A 20,054-nucleotide genomic window follows, 5' to 3' on the forward strand; every position below is an offset into this window, starting at 1 on the left:
TGCTCTGTAACGGGAATGTGTCTCGACAATACCGAATACTTACAGTACAAAATTTAGTTGTTACTTTCAGTGTTCTACGCCAGATAGCACGAAGCGCGTACAATAATGTGGCTCCGACAGGGTATGTTGATGCGCAGCGTGTGAAGCCACGCACGACGGCGTTCTGCGGTCGAGCAACTCCGTGGTACGTGCGCAGCGCCTGCCGGTGTCTCATGAGTGGATTCTCTCCGGAACACTCCCTACTGTTTCTCATACACAGCAACATACCAGTAGCATAAGGTGCCCAGTTTTCGGGTAGCTACGGAAATATGAGAATATGGTTTTTTAAACATCAGCTAAAAGCTCTCCGAAACTGACTGACGTAGGTGACAACTGATTTTGATTATATATAATCTCTTATAACGAAAGTAAACAGATTATATTTTGTAATTTACGTAAAAACGTGTGCATTTTGGAGAATATACTAAAAGGGTGTGCAATTTCCGATAGTGTGGATCCTAATTTCGGATAGGGCTATTTCATATGGAAAATTCAAGACTGCATACCTATAGGAAAATGGTTCAAATGGCTCTGAGCACTATGGGACTTAACATCTGAGGTCATCAGTCCCCTAGTACGTAGAACTGCTTAAACCTAGCTAACCTAAGGACATGACACACATCGATGCCCGAGGTAGGATTCGCACCTGCGACCGTAGCGGTCGCACCTAGAACGGCCCGGCAACTACGGCCGGCATATGTATAGGACTATTGTTTTACTAAAAAACGTAATGTCGAGACAGTCCCAATCTGATTCTACACTGACCAGTACATTAATGGAACCACATATCAAAAGCCTGAATAACCACCTTTTGCAGCGTGGATCGCTGCGAGACGTGCAGGTAGCGGTCAATGAGGTTCTGGAAAATACCGACGAGATGTGGAGCCATGCCGACTCCAATGCCGTGGTCAACTGCACTAGGTTTCTCAGTTGAGGATCCACGGCGCGAACAGCCCGATCGAAGTGGCCCCACAGATTGGCGACTGGGTTTCAATCTGGGGAGTCCGATGGCCAGGGGAGGCCAGTGAACTCTTCCAAGTGCTCTTCGAACCACGAATGTGCACAGTGAGGTTCCTGAGACGTTGCTTTGTCCTGCAGGTAGACGCCTTCGTGCCGTGGTAAAACAAATCGACATGGTTCCCAAATAGATGCATACTTGTGTTGATGCACTGTGCCTTCCAAAATGACGATATCACAGAAGGAATGCCACGAAACCAATCCCCAGACCATAAGGCTCCATCCTCCGTTCTGTACCCCCTCCACCGACAATTGTTGCAGAGTGTTTGCTTTCAGATGTTTCTGTCCGATGGAGTACATAACGTGATTCACCTGAAAATACCACCAGTCGCCACTCAAAGGACGTCCAGTTATGGTATCGGCGCATGGGTGCATGAACGTGATGCCTGCTGCATAGGCCGATACGCAGCAACATTCGCTGAACGGTAGTTAATGAGACACTGGTGGTAGCACCTCGGTTTATTTTGTCAGCCAGTTGCTCGACAATCACACGCCTACTCGCCCGTGCAGATCTCCGCAGCAGTCGTCCACCCGTCATCTGTGGCCTGTGGTGTACCAGTTGCCTCGGTGCCAGCTATGGATAGCGCCTTTTTGCCATGCACAGTATAGGCCTACTTCAACCGCGCCGGCGAGTGAACGGTTTACAAACCTGGCCGTTTCGGAATGCTTCCACCCTTAGCCCGAAAGCTAATGATGATGCCCTTTTGGACGTCAGATAAATCGCTCCGTTTCCGCATTGAACGCTCTGTTTCGTGCGCCCGCTCCCCTCCCAACGGCACGCTTTTTGTACCCTCCAATGGCAGTGCTGAAATTTGCCATCTGTGAGTGGTTATTGCACGTTGACGTCGAACGTGGGCGGTGGTCACAATGCGACTGGAATGTGTACAAACACCAACAACGCTGACGGCGACGCCAATAGCCGTCCCAGTGAGTTCAACTTTTCGGGAAGCGCTCTATTTTGCTGAGACGTTTCACGGAGCAGCTGGTGGCGACGGGGCCGCGAGACCTGCCTCAACCCTCGGCGGGCAGCGGCTGCATGGACGTGGCGACCTGCAGCCAGACGGGTCGATAGCACGCCCTGCCTTGCCGCACAGCTTTGCACCGCTGCGACAGACCCGCCGGCGATGCAACCTTTCGCGCTTGCCCCGCTAAGACGCCGTCGCTCTCCAATTACACCACGAAGAACAATTTTTTTCAAGTTACTCACTGTACAGCCACAGCTGCTGATACACTAAGGTATACGTAAATTACCACCTCAGCCGATGTTTCAAAATGCTTGAATTTTCACTACAGGTTGTGCAGACCTATCATTAGGTGATAAGTACCTGGGACCTTGAAGAGTGCTTTGGGAACAATCAAAACGGGTGTTATCAGCATGCTGGTAAGTTCTCCGAACAAAGTATCTGTCGCCCCATTAAAAGACCAGTCTGGTCGCGCTGAAGCTCTGTAGAGTTCCTACCAGGCGGTTGTATGACCCGCCACCGTTGACTAGTCATGGCAGCGAAGTGGTGTGGATGTGCCAGTTACTAGTTTGGAATCAGTGCTGTAAGCTGGGTGGAGGTAGAGATCTGACATAATGGCAGAGAAGAACTATCGTGCTTGGACGTGACCACAACACCGAGAATGAAGTTGCCCGAAATGTTCTATCCGACGAGTCTACAAGGAACGAAGTACCAATCATTGTTTGTTACATGCATAAGAAAATATAAAGATCCTATATAACAGGCACCGAATACGAGTGTCAGGTCTTATCACTATCCGAATCAAACAAAACAGGAATCGATGCTGTTAGTGTATGCAGGTTCATCACTTTCCGAGCTATATCGCGAAGGAGACTCCATGTAGTGGACGTCTGTAGTCTGATACCTCGCAGAATGTGGTCCCACGAGTCGTGATTTTGCCTCTTTTCAAATGACGCGAAACTTAGAAGGGACAGATGGCCCTGGAAATTGAGGGTTTGATTTTTTTTTGCTAACCATGACTTGCCTCCACAGATTCAGGTTACCGTGAACAGGAGGCAGGATATTTACTTCCAAAATTCTGGATGACCAAGTGTCACCCTCTATACTAAGCTCACAGGACAAAAAGTTAGTCACCCCTAGAAAAAAAGTCATTACAATCACCATTTACTATGGTTTAATTAAGCCCCTGGGCTTGATAACTGCCCGGATTCGGTTAGGAAGTCGAGTCTACAGTGTTGTGCAGTTACATCGCATCCATTTAAGCCACTCTGAGGATTTGATCGCATAATTCCACCAAACTTCCAACGAGCATTTATAGGGGCATAATCGAGTGGTCATTTTGTGCACAAAACGCTGCATCGGCAACACTCTCCAATTGTGGACGGCTATAGAGGCAGCATGGCTCAATATTTCTGCAGGGGATTGTTGCTGCACTACACATGGCAAAAGGAGGTCCTACACCATATTGGGAGTTATCCCATGACTTGTGTCACCGCAGTGTGTATCTTCATAAGAAGTATGCTGTGGTGACTCCCGTCTTCTAAGATGATAATGGTGATGCGTGATGGGTTAGTGTGTTTCGCCCAGTGTGCTTTGATACCTGGTTTCATGATGCAAGCTATACAGAGCAGTACAATACAAATATTAGTGCCACTTAACGAAAAGCCAAGGCGTGGTAAATGGAATATTTATCGTATGTCTACACAATTACGTGATGTCACAGTATTTGAAAACTAGTTTTCTTCGGTCGGTTGCGTGTGTAAACGTGCGTGGTTTAGTTGGGTCAACTGGACTTGGATCTTTCGTTATGATTCAATGGCGTTTCTAATTGATGATATTATTTCATAAGGCTACGCCTTGAGCTAAAGGTTACTGAAATGTTTTGATGTAAGCCTAAGCAATCGATAAGACCGCAAGTATTCGCTATCTGAAGATGTCGATAAAAATCAACCTGGAACGAAATTTAAAACGTTTACTTAACAGCAGCTGCAGTGGTGGTTTACTTACACCTTAAAACTTTTTCTCGATTTCGAATGGAGATAGGCAGGTGGGTTCACAGCTCAAAAATCTTGTAATGAATTAATTCCTTCGCATACTACAGCATTTCATTTGCCCTTCTTAGTTTTCGAACTGTTTCTGAATGTATATAATTTCATGTTAGAGTCGACAACATTGTATCTCAATCGTAGTCAATATATTAACAACATCCATCGGTAGCTCAGCTTCACGGATGCCACTGCTAGCAAGCTGTACAAATCACCTGCGTCCACTGCGGTTATCACGCAGCGACTCAACAGATTTATAATCACAACAACGTCGTAAATAAATGCTGCAACACATGTGTATCATTCGAGTTGGCATAAGCATTATTTAAGATGGCAATGTACAAACAGTTTTGTACAGAATACACGAAACATTCGAGCGTTCCTTGCCCCTGTGTGTAATGTTTATCTTCTTGGATGTTGGATTAAACACGAACAGTAATTCCCATTTACCTCGTTGCTGCTCTCCATGAAGTGAAACCCATTCCTGCAATAATCTTCCTAAGACCGCAACTGACTACGTGAGGGGTCCGCTGTCACTTTATCCGTTCCTCTTACTCTCCTCTATTACATACGTATTACGAAAAAGTACTGTAATAATTTATTTCTGCACACTGCTTCCACTTCACGACTGTTTGATACCCGCCAAGTCCCTCAGTCACAAACAGCAATCGTCAGATTCTTTTTCTATGGGCTGAACTTTCACTTCACTGCTTCTTAGAAAGACGCAAGAACCATCTCCATTCACTTCTGATGCCTTCTGAAGAGCGTGTTTCTGAGGCTAGGTAACTTCTCTCCGTCGTCATCAGGAAATCCATTGTCCCCCTCCATCAAACGATTCACTTAATACAATAAAAAGTACGAGAAAATAGCCCTTGCTGAACACCTGGCGTAAAATCTACGGACAACGTTGCAAGGCATCCCAGATATGCTCAATAATGTTCATGTCTGGGGAATATGGTGGCCATTGGAAGTGTTTAAACTCAGAGTGTTCCTGGAACCACTCTGTAGCAATTCTGGACGTGTGGGATGTCGCATTGTCCTGCTGGAGTTACTCAAGTCCTTCAGAATGCACAATGGACATGAATGGATGCAGGTGATCAGACAGGATGCTTACGTACGTGTCACCTGTCAGAGTCGTATCTAGATCAGGCGTTCCGTATCACTCCAACTGCACACGCCCCACACCATCACAGAGCCTCCACCAGCTTGAACAGTCCCCTGTTGACATGCAAGGTCCATGGAATCGTGAGGTTGTCTCCATACCCGTACACGTCCATCCGCTCGATACAATTTGAAACGCGACTTGTCCGACCAGGCAGTATGTTTCCAGTTATCAACAGTGCACTGTCGGTATTGACGGGCCCAGGCGAGGCATAAAGCTTTGTGTTGTGCAGTCATCAAGAGTACACGAGTGGGCTTTCGGCTCCGAAAGCCAATATTGATGATGTTTCGTAGAATGGTTCGCACGCCGACATTTGCGGACAGCCCAGCACTGAAATCTGCAGCAATTTGCGGAAGGATTCCACTTATGTCACATTGAACGATTCTCGTTCAGTCGTCATTGGTCCCGTTCTTGTAGGATCTTTCTCCAGCCGCAGCGATGTCGGAGACTTTGCTTTACCGGATTCCTGATATTCACGGTACAATGGCGCAGTAGTCCGAAGGCAAAACCCGCATTTCATCGCTACCTCGGAGATACTGTGTCCCATCGCTGGTGCGCCGACTGTAACACCACGTTATAACTCATTTAAATCTTGATAACCTGCCACTGTAGCAGCAGCAACCTATGTAACTGCGCCAGACACTTGTCTTATACAGGCATTGCCGACCGTAGCGCCGTATTCTGCCTGATTACGTATCTCTGTATTTGAATAAGTGGTGGTGGTGGTGGTTAGTGTTTAACGTCCCGTCGACAACGAGGTCATTAGAGACGGAGCGCAAGCTCGGGTTACAGAAGGATTGGGAAGGAAATCGGCCGTGCCCTTTCAAAGAAACCATCCCGGCATTTGCCTGAAACGATTTAGGGAAATCACGGAAAACCTAAATCAGGATGGCTGGAGACGGGATTGAACCGTCGTCCTCCCCAATGCGAGTCCAGTGTGCTAACCACTGCGCCACCTCGCTCGGTCTGTATTTGAATAAGCATGCGTATACGAGTTCCTTTGGCGCTTCAATGTACGGAAACCATCATCTATTAAAGTTTTTACGAGATTAAAATGAAATGGTAGCTGAATCAGCGACGCTACGATTTTCAGCTACATAGCTTTTGGCTGTATATCACGTATCCGTACACGCAATCTCACTTCATATAGTATGATATCACCACTATCACAGCATTCCATTTAACGTCCCCTACTGTATGAAGGCTGCCTCTATACATTTCCATGCATTATATTCAGCTGTAGGCACCCTGTTAGCTCCTGCATATTTTCGTATTTCACATACCCACCTTCTGTTAGGTGGTCGCCTTAGTACTTTACCATCTTTTGGAATCCCGCCATCCATTTGCTTAAATCCGCATAGCATCATTCGTGCGGTATTTGCTGTTTCGTGCCTTAATTGACGTTCCAGCTGTACAACTCACAATTGTGCCTCCCAGGCTTTGCTATAAAGTACATGTCTGCACAAAAGGTATCATTTTCTCACACTTCTTTGTTAATGATTCGTACATCACAGTATCACTGATTTAGCTACCGTTTTATTTTCGTCTCGTGACAACTTTTAATAGATCAGATGATGGTTTACTGTTGATATAAAAAGGTGTATGTTCATTATGTTGAAGCAACAGAGATTGCTCAATGTGTCAACCATTTTATTAAACGAACACACTGCATGATAATGTAAGGCTTATTCAGTGTACTTCTGCCGACGTCAGCGACGCCTACACTTTAATGTTAGTTTGTTATGCCGACAACAAAACAAAATATAGCATTTCTAAAAGACTAGACGTTTTAATGTCATTGTAACTGGCTAAGTACAACACAATCTTGGAGTGTGCCTAAATGTCATAAAATTGTTAGTGCATGTACACTTATGTTATCTCACTGTTCTGCTCTAAAGCCGTGGTAAAGGTGTTACGAATACAATGTAAGAGAACTACCTACAATCTATTATTAGCGTTTTTGTTACTAGAGAATCTACACCATTTTCTGAGACTTACCTTATCCTGTTTCTTCGTCATACCATGATTGACAATTGCGTGCGCCACCTACAAATGATAATCGCGATTTGTTAACTCAAAGCCACTCATACCACACAAAGTCCTGTCAAATGAATCAGAACAATCATCTAACCGATATTTTCCCAAACCACACATACAAAGTCAAATTTTGGTGAACAGGGCTTGACATTAGAACGATTCATACCTTTAAAAAATGGACCTCGAAGGAAAGATTAGTCTACTGCGCACACAGAGGCCACTGAGCAATAATTCTTACGTGCTCCGCACCTGAATGCTACCGGAAAAATCTATAACAGGTATAATGTAAAGTACCCTCCGCAATGCAATTTCAGTGATTTGCGGAGTACGGATGTAGATGTAGGAGATAGAGGACAACATCAAACCATTCTGAAGACTACGGACATAAAAATAAAATAAAAATGTCCCTTTCAGAACGCAGGTGTTGCCGAGCCGCTAAAGCGAAGTGTCCATACAACGTCAGAATCGTCCTTACGTGGTGTTAAGTCCACATGCACACGCTCCCAGTTAATGTCCTGCAACCGTTAAGCGAGTGGTCGAGTGGACGGGGATTTAGAATCCGCTTCTTGGAACAGTGTCGTCGACGAAATCTGGCGCCAGTTCACACGTCACGCACAACACTGACAACGCACAGGAATTGGATGAACTTGGTACAGACATTTAAATTTCCACTTTTCGATTCCCTTTTAAGATCAAAATGGCAGCGTGAGATTTTAGTTTCTGATAGGACTGTCAGACTTTCACACTAAATATACGGGAGGTTTTGGAAATGATGGCCATGATAGTCCTATCGTGGCATTGATGGCAAGTTTTACCTTTTTGAGACCGTTGTACCTAACTGTACACAACAGTGTACACAAATAACGAGTGTTTCCCGAAACGTTTACATATTGAAACTCCTTTCTACAAAACAAGTTGTAAATGAATTCATCATTGTACATGACACTCAAAAATTTAACTAAAACAACTTTCACAGCATAGTAGGATTACTCATTTACCAAAACATTTAATTACAACGACTCTGAACGGTACAGAAATGTTAGCATAAATAAATAAAACTTTATGAAATATAACAGAAAATATTATCAAATACGTGAGATGGGTAAAATATGGGAAAAACTGTAAAATATGGGAGACCTCCCGAAAACACGGTAGACGCGAGGAAATGTAGACAAAATACGGGGGACACCCGTAAAATATGGGAGACCTGGTAACCCTAGTTGTTGGTGCTTCTGCAGGATAAGGAAACACACGTTTTTGGCTTCTGCTGTGCTGTTTTAGAAGACCTTTCCTCCACAGTTCATTTGGAACCCACTATAAGTAGCCTTTTCCGATATCGAATGTGATGTTTGGTAACAGTGTATGGACAATGGCATCCACTAACACCAAGCCGCCAGAATGGAAATTTTCACTACTAGATTGAGTACACCCCCCCCCCCCCCTCAAACTTTATCGAGTTCATATAACTGACGTCATTTCTAGCACAATAAAGTAACAACGAATGTCAGCAGGTGAGTCGCTGCCATCACTAAACAAATCAGCTGCGACATACTGGTAACTGTTTCATCAACGTTTGGACACTGTTCCCAAAATCTGTGAATCCTTTTCACTTCACTGTCAAGTTATATCTTACACACGGATGAAATAATCACATTGCGCACGTCGGATTGAGGCTGAACTATATTTTTAAACGCTGCGTGGTTCTTACGTCAGTTTACGATACGACATAATCTGTCAATGAACACAGTGCACATAGTGGTAAGACGCTATTCGTGATGTGACTACAAAAACGAATTTGTATCCTCCCCGCTTAACAGAGCGTAGCGTATAGCAAGTTATACACTCAGGTGACGAAAGTCATGGGATAGCGAAACGCATTTATACAGATGACGTTAGTATCGGGTACACGAGGTATAAAAGGGCAGTGCGTTGGTAAAGCTGTCATTTGTACTCCGTTGATTCATGTGAGAAAATGTTTCCAACGTGAGAATGGTCGCACGACTGTGAACGCGGAATGGTAGTTGGAGCACGATGCACGGGACATTCCGTTTCGGAAATCGTTGGGGAATTCAATATTCCGAGATACAAAAGGTCAAGAGTTTGTCAAGAATACCACATGTCAGGTATTACCTCTCACCACAGACAACGCTGTGGCCGACAGCCTCCACTTAATGACTGAGAGCAGAGGTCTTTGCGTAGAGTTGTCAGTGCTAACAGACAAGCAACACTGCGTGAAATAACCGCTGAAATCCATGTGGGATGTACGACGGATGTGTCCGTTAGGACAGTGTGGCAAAATTTGGCGTTAATGGGCTATGGCAACAGGGCAACAGACGACCGACGCGAGTGCCTTCGCTAACACCAAGACATCGCCTGCAGCGCCTCTCCTGGGCTCGTGACCATATCTGCTGGACCCCAGACAACTGCAAAACCGTGGCCTCATCACATGAATCCAGATTTCAGTTCGTAAGAGCTGACGATAGAGTATGAGTGTGGCGCACACCCCACGAAGCCATAGACCCAAATTTAAACAGGGCTCTGTGCAAACTTTTGGTGGCTCCATGTGTGTGGCCTACGTTTACATGGAATGGACTGAGTTCTCTGATCCAACTGTACCTATCATTGGCTGGAAATGGTTATTCGGCTACTTGGAGACCATTTACAGCCATTTAAGGTCTTCATATTACCATAACAATGTTCCATGCCACCGGGCAACAATTGCTCACGATTGGTTTGAAGAAAATTGTGGACAATTCGAGCGAATGATTTGGCCACGCGGATCGCCCGACGTGAATCACATCGAACATTTTGAGACATAAGAGAGAGGTCAGTTCGTGGATAATATCCTGCACCGGCAACACTTTCGCTATTATGAACGGCTACAGAGGCAGCTTGGTTCAATACTGCTGCAGGGGAATTTCAACTACTTGCTAAGTCCAAGCCGCGTGGAGTTGCTACACTACGCCGGGAAAAAGAAGGTCTGTCTGGATATTAGGAGCTGACCTTGAATTACATTCAGACATTCAGCCTCGCAGGTCCCCCCCCCCTCCCCCCTCGTCACAATTTTACTTCAATGTTATAGTGTTGATCCTTTGCTTAAATGTTCCTCCACAGTCAGCCTGTCAGAAAGAATTCCTTGAAACATCGGCACCTTGTAACATGTCCATTTTAGGCATCAAACGAGTAACTATCTTTGCTGTTTCTTGAATTACTCAGTTTATGCCTCCTTACCCGAAACTTCTGCGATTCCAGTCTTTTCTGCAAGTTCTGACAGACTATGGCTGTCGCGCTCAAGCTCCTTTATTGCCTGTGGACACTATCTGCTGAAGAACAATGTCTTTCCGGTCTTGTGCCACCTTCTCGGAATATTTTTTTTGACCTACATCGTCTCCGTAACGTTGCTTCAAGGAAAAAAAAATTAACGTTCCACCACCATTTGAGACAAATCACAAGCTCGATTTGTAGAATTTCACCTTTGCTTGAAACACAGTTTGGAAACTAAGCGAAATATCAATAATGTGAATCGACGAGATTATTCGGGAGGTTTTGACGGATACGGAGCAATGTTAGGTTCCTTAACAGACCTCACATTTCGAACTATAAATGCGATATTGAAAAAGGAGATAGAAGCAGCAGGCTGTTTAGCATCGTACTGTGACTCGCTAATGCCTTGTGTACACATCGTGCGAGGCTGCAGTGTGCGGTAGCGCACGACGTGCCACGCAGTTCACGCAAAAGAAACGAACAAGCCGGTGCAGGAACCAGCACAAAGCGTAACAATATCTCACTGCCGAACTTACTGTACTAGCAGCTTAGTAGTCACGTGGTTAGTTTGCGTGCAAGTCCAGGTGGACAATGAATTTGCCTGGTACGAATATCCCCGATAGCTACTTTCTAGTTTACCGGCCGGCTACTGGATTTCAGTTCCTGCTTAATTTTCAGCCCACATGCCGGTATGCACCTTTCAGGTCGTTATTTTCGCTTGTTAACTTCTACAAAAATGTTCAGTCCATGAAAACTGCGGTGTGGCTTGACTCCAGTCGACTTCCAACAAATGGTGAACTGCCGATGCGGGGACCGCCTCTTACATTGTGACAAAAGCAGTTCTTCATCATCATCATCATCATCATCATCATCATCATCATCATCATCATCATCATCTTGGACAGTTTCCAGCCACTGGCTGGGTCTGTCGGGAACACAAGCCTCTCCATCGTGTTCTGTCTTTCCACCATTCCCCCTCTTCCACCTTCGCCCAGTTCTCTTCTCGTCACACATTCCTTCACTCCCTTCACCCATCTATCTCTTGGTCTTCCTCTGGGCCTCTTCCCCTCCAGTTGCAGATCAAACATCCTCTTTGGAATTCTTCCCTCATCCATTCTCTTCATGTGTCCATACCGCTGCAGTCTTGATTTTTCTATCCTGTCCTGTACTGGTTCCTCCTTTAGTCTTTCCCTCACATACACATTTCGCAATCTGTCTCGTCTTGTTACACTCAACCTGCTCCTCTGGAACTAGCCTGTATTTTACTTTTATCGCTTTTGTGCATTACCCATGTCTCACTTCCGTATGCCAATATGGGGACAAAGTAGGTTCGGTATATAATTCCCTTGGATTTCTGTGGCACCTCCTTGCTCCAAATAAGCCCCCTGATGCATCTGTAGAACTGCCCTGCTTTTCTGCACCTTTCACTTATTTCCATTGCGTTTCCCCCCTTACTTTCAATCATGCTTCCCAGGTACTTTAAGTTCTCTACCACTTGTAGTTTTTCCCCTCCACAAGTTATATCCACATTTGGCCTATTCTTCTTCCTTGTTGTGACAATTATTTCACTTTTCTTTGCAGAGAAATGCATTCCATATTGTGCTGCCGTTGCCTCCCATACATCTAACTGCTCTTGCACCTCCTTCTCGCAATTTCCCCATAACATCAGGTCATCGGCAAAAAGCACTGCTTTCATTTTATGATCTCCAATTGCATCTGATACTTGCTGTAGGATTTCATCCATAACAATAATAAACAATAAAGGCGAAAGTGCACTTCCCTGTCGCAGCCCATTTTCCAGCTTGAACCATGCAGTACGTTCCCTCCCCACTTTCACACAACTCTCACTTCCCTCATACATTTTTCTGACTTTTCGTGTTATCTCTTCATCTATCCCTTTTGCGTTCAGCACATCCCAGAGCTTGTCCCTACAGATACTGTCATACGCCTTCTCAATATCTAAAAAGGCCATTATTAAGTCCTTCCCGTACTCATAGTGCCTTTCCTGCAGTTGCCTTACCGCAAATATGAGGTCCGTTGTTGATCTTCCCGGTCTGAAACCATACTGCTCCCCTTGCAGTCTACTTTCAATACTGCTTCTTATTCTCTTCTCCAGGATCTTTTCATAGATTTTTCCACAGTGGCATAGCAGGGTGATTCCTCTGTAGCTCTCACATCTCCTTTTATCCCCTTTCTTGAAGATCGGGACTATAATTCCTTTCTTCCAATCCTCAGGAATTCTGTTCTCCTTCCACACCACCCTCAGCACTCTGTATAGCCACTGGGTTCCTACTTCTCCTGCTGCTCATATCATATCCACTGTTACTTCGTCCCAACCTGGCGCCTTGCCCCCTTTCATCCTCTTTATGGCTTCTTCCACTTCATTCCAAGTTAGATGATCAATTTCCCCACTATTATAATCGTCTGCTGCCTTAGGCTCTCCAACGCTGTTAGTTACCCGCTTGGCGGCATTCAACAGATCTTCAAAGTACTCCTTCCAAATCTTTTTGAGCTCATGCATTTCCTCCACAACTCTTCCATTATTATCCATGATCCTCAGGCACTCGCTTCTGTCGTTCCTCTTATTTCTTTCCATGGTGTAAAGTACTTTTTGTTCCCTTCACTGTCCTCTTCTAACATTGTTGTCCATTTTTCCATCCACTTCTTCTTCTCCGCCCCTACTAATGGTCTGTGCCGCTTTCTTGCTTTCCTTATATTTTACCCTAGCTTCCTCTGTTCGGGTCTGGAACCATTCTCTGAAGGCTTTGTTCTTTCGAAGTACTGCCTCTTTACATATGTTGTTCCACCATGGGGTTTCCTTACTTCTCCTCTTTGTGCTAGTTCTTCCGCACACAGTCTCAGCTGCCTCAACTAGAGCCCTCTTAAAATCTCCCCATTCTTCTTCCACTGTTCTCTGATCTTCCTTTGGCAGCTTCTTCCTGATCAGTGTCTGGTACTGGGTCCTCCGTTCATCCTCTTTCAGCATCCATGTCTTCAACCTTTTCTCCTGTATATCTGTTGCCCTCCTATCTTTTTTCTCTCTCAGGGTGGCTACCAACAGCCGATGGTCACTGTCTAAGGCCTCAGATGGAATGACCTTAACATCTGTGAGGCTGCTCATCATCTGCCTATCCACTAGTACATAGTCTACTACTGAAGTTTGGGACCAGTCTCCACTGTACCAAGTTATTTTGTGGCTACTACTCTTCTTGTACCAGGAATTTGCGATCGCCAGCCCATTCCTCTTGCAGAATTCCAGCAACAATTTTCCTTCTCTATTTCGGTTCCCCCAGCCCTCTGGTCCCATTATCTCCTCGAATCCTTTCCTGTCTGTGCCAACATGTGCATTGAGGTCCCCTATTATAATCTGATTACCACCATTTAGCTGCTTTTGCATGTCATCTTCAAATTCCTCCTTCTCCTTTTTTGTACACCCCACCTGTGGGGCATATGCTTGGATGATTTCAATGCTTTTTCCTTTCACTCGTACTCTGGCTTTTATCATTCGATCATTGATACCTTCCACCTCCTCCTGCAGACCCTCTCTGACCACTATTGCCACTCCATTTCTTCCCCTCTCATTCCCTATCCAGTACAGACAAAAGCAGTTAACAAAAGCAGTTAAAGTAAAATAATTTTGGTTCAAGTCTTTATATTATTTCTTACACCTGCCTGCAAATTTATAAATTTTCGAACCATATTTCTCTAGATAAGAGCAACCGAACTCAGACGGTTGTTGAAAGGGATTAGAACGATCTTTGTATTTCCTCTGCAAAGCACAATTAACTTCGTGCCAATCAGAAACCACAAAATGTAGCCGGTAGCGCGGCCCCTCCAGCCGAAGGTTCGAGTCCACGCTCGGGCATGGTTGCGTGTGTGTTGTTCTCAGCATAAGTTAGTGTAAGTAGTGTGCAAGTCTAGGGACCGATGACCTCAGCAGTTTCGTCCCTTAGGAATTCACACATATTTGAACATTTTTTGCAGCCGGTAACAGGAAGAAACATTTGTTGAGGAAAGCTTGACGGAATGAAGTCCGAGCTTCAATTCCCTCAACAGCGTAAATTACGAGTTCGCATGACAACTCTGAATTTTCTCATTGACTGCATCGGTCCGGCTGTGCAGCTAGAAGTATGTGCAGCAGAGATATGGGATCTACTTTGCACGTCGAAAGCGAAATTTAAGTTTGAGCAACAACATACAGATGATCTCTTCTACCAAGTACCAGACAGTGTCGTCTCGCAACAAGCATACATTGTTTGCCTTTAGCCGTGCAGGAGCGACTGCAGCTGTGATTGCGACTCCTACGTGCGAATCCCTACAATAGCATACAATCATAAAAAATCTTGTGTTTAAAGGGTAGTGGATCCTCTTCTCGTATCTAAGCAGCGAAAATCACATGGAAGAGTGAGGACTGTCAATTAAAAATCTGTCGTCAAGACCTTCACTTAGTACTACTTTCGATGTGTCACCAATATTATATACAGTAGCAGACATTAGAACGAATGCTGTCACACAGAGCACTGCAACGACGAACAATACAGTAACGAAATATACGTAGAGGTTGTTGCTGAATAATTTATTTACTTACTCCCCCCCTCCCCAACGCGCGTTCGCACGCACGCATACGCACAGGTTTCGTAGCTCATAGCATGAAGTGGAAACCTTAGTGATGTTGGACAATTGAGAAAACACGTTATAATGGCTTCCAGAGAACAATAAAGTACGACGTATGAATAATTAATTAACACTAAACCGCTATATAGCGTTCCTGTTCAAAGATTATAAATGGGCTTTTGAAAATACCAGAAATGATACTCTTCGAAAGAAAATTGCTATTCTTTCAACTGTAGCGAGTTGCTGTTTATCCAATACTGCTTGCTTACTATTTAAATGACTACTCTGATGGACGACGAAGATCATTATCTATCTACAAGCTGTTGTAGTAGAGTCATATTCACACTGAAAATTTGTACTTGTTATGCTTCTAACGGCACTTGTTGGGCCTTGGACCTAGGTAAACAGATTGTACGTACGAGGAGTGGCTGTTACGATATTTTGAAGGTATTTTACGAATATTTGGGTAATTCTAAAATCTCTCTATGTTTTCCGGTGGCCTCTTATAGACCTGTTCTCTAAATTAGAGTGTCCTCTTTCTCAGCACTCATGTAAAAATCTTAGTTCATATGAAACTATTTTTAATTATTTGCTTAATTTATCATGAGGGGCACGTGTACTGTAGAGTTGTGTAATCCCCAAATTATTTTAATGTGTGTGTGCGAGATGTGCTAGTATCTACTTCAAGCAATATTCCTGGTGTTCGCTTCAGCTGGGGTCAAGACTGCAGATATTTAAGACTGCATGACCCTAGAAGATAACTAGATAAAACAAAATAGAGTTTACACAGGAAACAAATTAGCAGTACGGTCTTCAAGTGAACGCGAGAGACTAACTGTGAAGGATGTCTAAACGAGTTTCTTGCACACGTGTGTGTTTAAAGCGACGTTAAACTGCACGACCAGTGACGTGTATTTCTGATACCAGCGGGTTATATTTACACCTTTCCAACAGTGGGTGCTTTCGAAAGTTTCAGACGAATTGTTTGCTGTGAGTCCGCTTAATCTTGATAAGCTATCATTCGAGCTGTGTCTGCCGATGACAAACATATTAATCACCCGCATCAAACATAACTGGTTTCCAACAGTTAGTCTTCGAAAGGTCATAAGCTCTTCGTACAATATTAGTCGCTAATCACTTTTTGATGCTGTAGAACATGTAGAACCGACACCATGCTATTATATCACCCTCCACCGTCGACACAGAATCTGGCAGTGAAGTGGTGGGTGTATGCCAGTAAGGAAACGTATGGGTCGACGTGAAGATGAGATAGAATAGCGGAAATGTGTTTGGGCGGTGCCGAAGACTACACTATGAAGGCATTGGCTGGTTTGTTGATCTATCAATGAGGAATGTCCAAAGTGTCTACGAGGAAAGATGTACCACTCGTATACACGTAAAATGACGTAAAAATAGTGATCGGAAATCGTTCATAATCGACAATGACAATCCGTTTCGAACCAGGCAAGAATTGCTACTGCCAGTGAATGCAAGTCCATCTCCACCAGTTTCTGAGCGAACACAATGTACGGAATTGTATGCAATGAACATTTGGTGTCGAGTAAGTCGCAAAAAGCCACCTCTCAAAGCGGTACCTGAACCTGCAAGTCTCCAGTTGGGCAAATAATACAAGTGGTCAGTGACTGTAGCACTGTCTTGTGTGCACAGGCGGCCTAACGAGTGTTTAAACCGTAGTGTGACAGCGTGTGGAAGGTATAGTACAGGCCGACGCCGCTTTATGATGTTTTGAGAGTGTTTCTCGAACCATAATTTGGGCTCCACGCATTAAGTTTACCATGAACATGGATCAGGACGCTTATGTCAACATTTTCGATGAGGAAGTGTTGTCCTTTCTACATCTCCACGAGCAGTATGCTGTAGATACTCCGGTCTACCAAGATGCCCAAATCCGTGTGCACAGGGCTGCAAGGTTTGGCGAACATTCACACACCCAATCGCACCGTAACTGGGCTGCTAAATCACCTCATCTTAATCCCATTGAAAATACACTGAGGAGACAAAATTCGTGAGATAGGTATATGCACATATCCAGATGGTGGTAGCACCGCGTAAACGAAGTATAGAAGAGCGGTGCATTGGCGGAGCTGTCGTATGTACTTAGCTGACTCACGTGAAAAGATTTCCAAAGTGACTATGGTCGCACGACGGCAATTAACATACTTTAAATGCGGAATGGTAGTTGCAGCTACACGCATGAGACATTAAGTTTCGGAAATCGATAAGCGATCCAATATTCGAGGTCCACAGTGACAATAGTGTACCGAGAATACCACATTTCAGGCATGACTTCTCACCACGGACAACACAGTGGCCGATAGTGCTAACAGACAAGCAACACTGCATGAAATGGCCGCAGAAATCAATGTGGAAGTACAACGAACGTATCTGTTAGGGTAGTGCATCGAAATTTCCTAACAGCACGACATCGCCTGCAGACCTGGTCAGATGAGTCCCGTTTCCATTTGGTAGGAGCTGATGGCAGTTTTCGAGTGTGGCGCAGACCCCACGGAGCTACTGACTAAAGTTGCTGACAAGGCACTGTGCAAACTGGTGGTAGCTCTATAAAGGTGTGGGCTTGTGTACGCTTGGAATGAACTTGGTTCTCTAGTTCAACTGAACCGATCACTGAATGGAAATTGTTATGTTCAAATGGTTCAAATGGCTCTGAGTACTATGGGACTTAACTTCTGGGGTCATCAGTGGCCTAGAACTTAGAACTAATTAAACCTAACTAACCTAAGGACATCACACACAACCATGCCCGAGGCAGGATTCGAACCTGCGACCGTAGCGGTCGCTCGGCTCCAGACTGTAGCGCCTAGAACCGCACGGCCACTCCGGCCGGCGGTTATGTTCGACTACTTGGAGACCATCTGCAGTAATTCGTGGACTTCACGTTTCCAAATATGGGTGGAATTTTTATGAATGACAATGCGCGATGTCACCGGCCCACAATTTTTCGCGACTGGTTTGAAGAACATTCTGGGCAATTCGAGGGAATGATTTGGCCACCCAGATCGCCCGACATGAATCCCGCCGAACATTTATAGGACAAAATCTAGGTGGCAGTCAGTGCAGAAAATTACGAGGTGCGGCTAGAAATAAACCGGACTGATGCTGGAAAAAACATTTATTTACAATTATTTACAATTTCATGTTATCTCCTATGTACTCTACACCGCTCCATACGAATTTTCCACTGTTCATAGCAATGCTGCAGATCATTTTCGGTAAGTCCATACATTACTTCCGTCGCCTTTTTCTTTTACTGCTTCAACAGTCTTAAATCTAGTTCCATTCCAAGCTGACTTGACTTTAGGGAAAAGAAAAAAGTCACAGGGGGCCAAATCAGGTGAGTAGGGTGGATGATCTAAGATGGGAATGATGTGTTTTGCCAAAAACGTCTTCACTGACAACGCACTGTGAGCTGGGGCATTGTCTTGGTGAAGGATCAATGACTTTTTTCTCCACAAATCGTTCCGTTTTCTTCGTACTCGCTCACGTAGGGTAGCCAGGACGCTAATGTAGTAATGCTGATTCACTGTTTGTCCCTCTGGTACCCAATCAATGTGCACAATCCCTTTGATGTAAAAAAAAAAAAAAAAAACAATCATCATTGCCTTGAATTTCGATTTTGACATTCGTGCTTTTTTTTCGTGGAGAACCAGGAGTTTTCCAATGCATCGATTGGCGTTTAGTTTCGGGATCGTAAGTAAAAAACCACGATTCATCGCAAGTAATAACATTTTGTAAGAAGGTGGGATCACTTTCAATGTTTTCTAGGATGTCAGAACAAATCATTCTTCGGCGTTCCTTCTGTTCAATTGTGAGACACTTTGGAACCATTTTCGAACACACTTTGTTCATGTTGAAACTTTCATGAAGAATCTGCCTAACACTTTCCTTGTCAACTCCTGTTAACTCAGACACTGCTCTGATTGTTAAACGGCGATCTTGTCGAACAAGTTTACCGATTTTTTCAATGTTTGCATCAGTTTTTGCTGACAATGGTCTGCCAGTGCGAGTGTCATCACTGGTGTCTTCGCGGCCATCTTTAAATCGTTTAAACCACTCAAACACTCGTGTTCGCGATAAACAATCATCGCCGTACACTTGTTGTAACATTACAAACGTTTCACTTGCAGATTTTCCTAGTTTGAAACAAAATTTGATGTTAACACGCTGTTCTTTCTGTACACTCAACATTTTCCGACGCACAGACAAAACGTCAACTACTTAAAACAGACGCCACGGGCAGACTGAGTGCAGGAGGCAAATGAAACTCGAGCAGTAGGCGGAGAGAGAGTCACGTGACAGGCCACGCGACTTTCAGCCTTATTGCATTCGTTTTATTATTTCACCAGTACTAGTCCGGTTTTTTTTCTAGCCACACCTCGTATACGTCGGCAACACTTTCACAACTGCTGACGGCTTTACAGTCAGCGAGGCTCGGTACTTTTGCTGGGGACTTCCAGCGACTTGAGTCAATGCTACGTCGTGTTGCTGCACAACGCCGGACAAAACGAGGTTCGACGCGATATTAGAAGGCATCCCATGACTTTTGCCACCTCAGTGTATCGGGACGATTTGGATACGTAGCTATCAGCATCTCTGCAGTTACGTAGCTCTATGGGATGTAATCATCAATGAGTGGATTCAGCTGAATATGGCATACTTGAACAAACTTGTTAACATACTCGCCGAATTGGAGCCATTATTAAGGTCAGAGGCAGTTTTACGTAATGCAAGTGTGATGTCTCCTATCGGTGATTACTTTTTCCCTCCCTACAGGGGACGTAGGATAGTGGCTGTCAAGTATACCAATAAATTAAGAATGCGAACACACCCAGCACCAAACCTTCTGGCACTCCGAATTAATGCACGATTTGCAAG

The 20,054-nt window shown here is 44.6% G+C and overlaps 1 protein-coding gene across 4 annotated transcripts in view; it reads right to left on the minus strand.

The window, feature by feature from the left end:
- The window catches only part of LOC126412460 (protein daughter of sevenless), a 251,031-nt gene that overhangs the window by 103,516 nt on the left and 127,461 nt on the right, over positions 1–20,054 (minus strand). For 2 of the 4 annotated variants that reach the window (XM_050082070.1, XM_050082068.1), the window contains exon 2: positions 7,224–7,271. The exons of the other annotated variants lie outside the window; for them this stretch is intronic. In XM_050082070.1, the coding sequence (XP_049938027.1) occupies positions 7,224–7,271 (48 nt within the window). The remainder of the gene's footprint in view (positions 1–7,223; positions 7,272–20,054) is intronic. 4 annotated transcript variants of the gene reach the window in all.

Source organism: Schistocerca serialis, chromosome 7 (assembly GCF_023864345.2).
Source record: "Schistocerca serialis cubense isolate TAMUIC-IGC-003099 chromosome 7, iqSchSeri2.2, whole genome shotgun sequence".
Lineage (NCBI taxonomy): Eukaryota > Metazoa > Arthropoda > Insecta > Orthoptera > Acrididae > Schistocerca > Schistocerca serialis.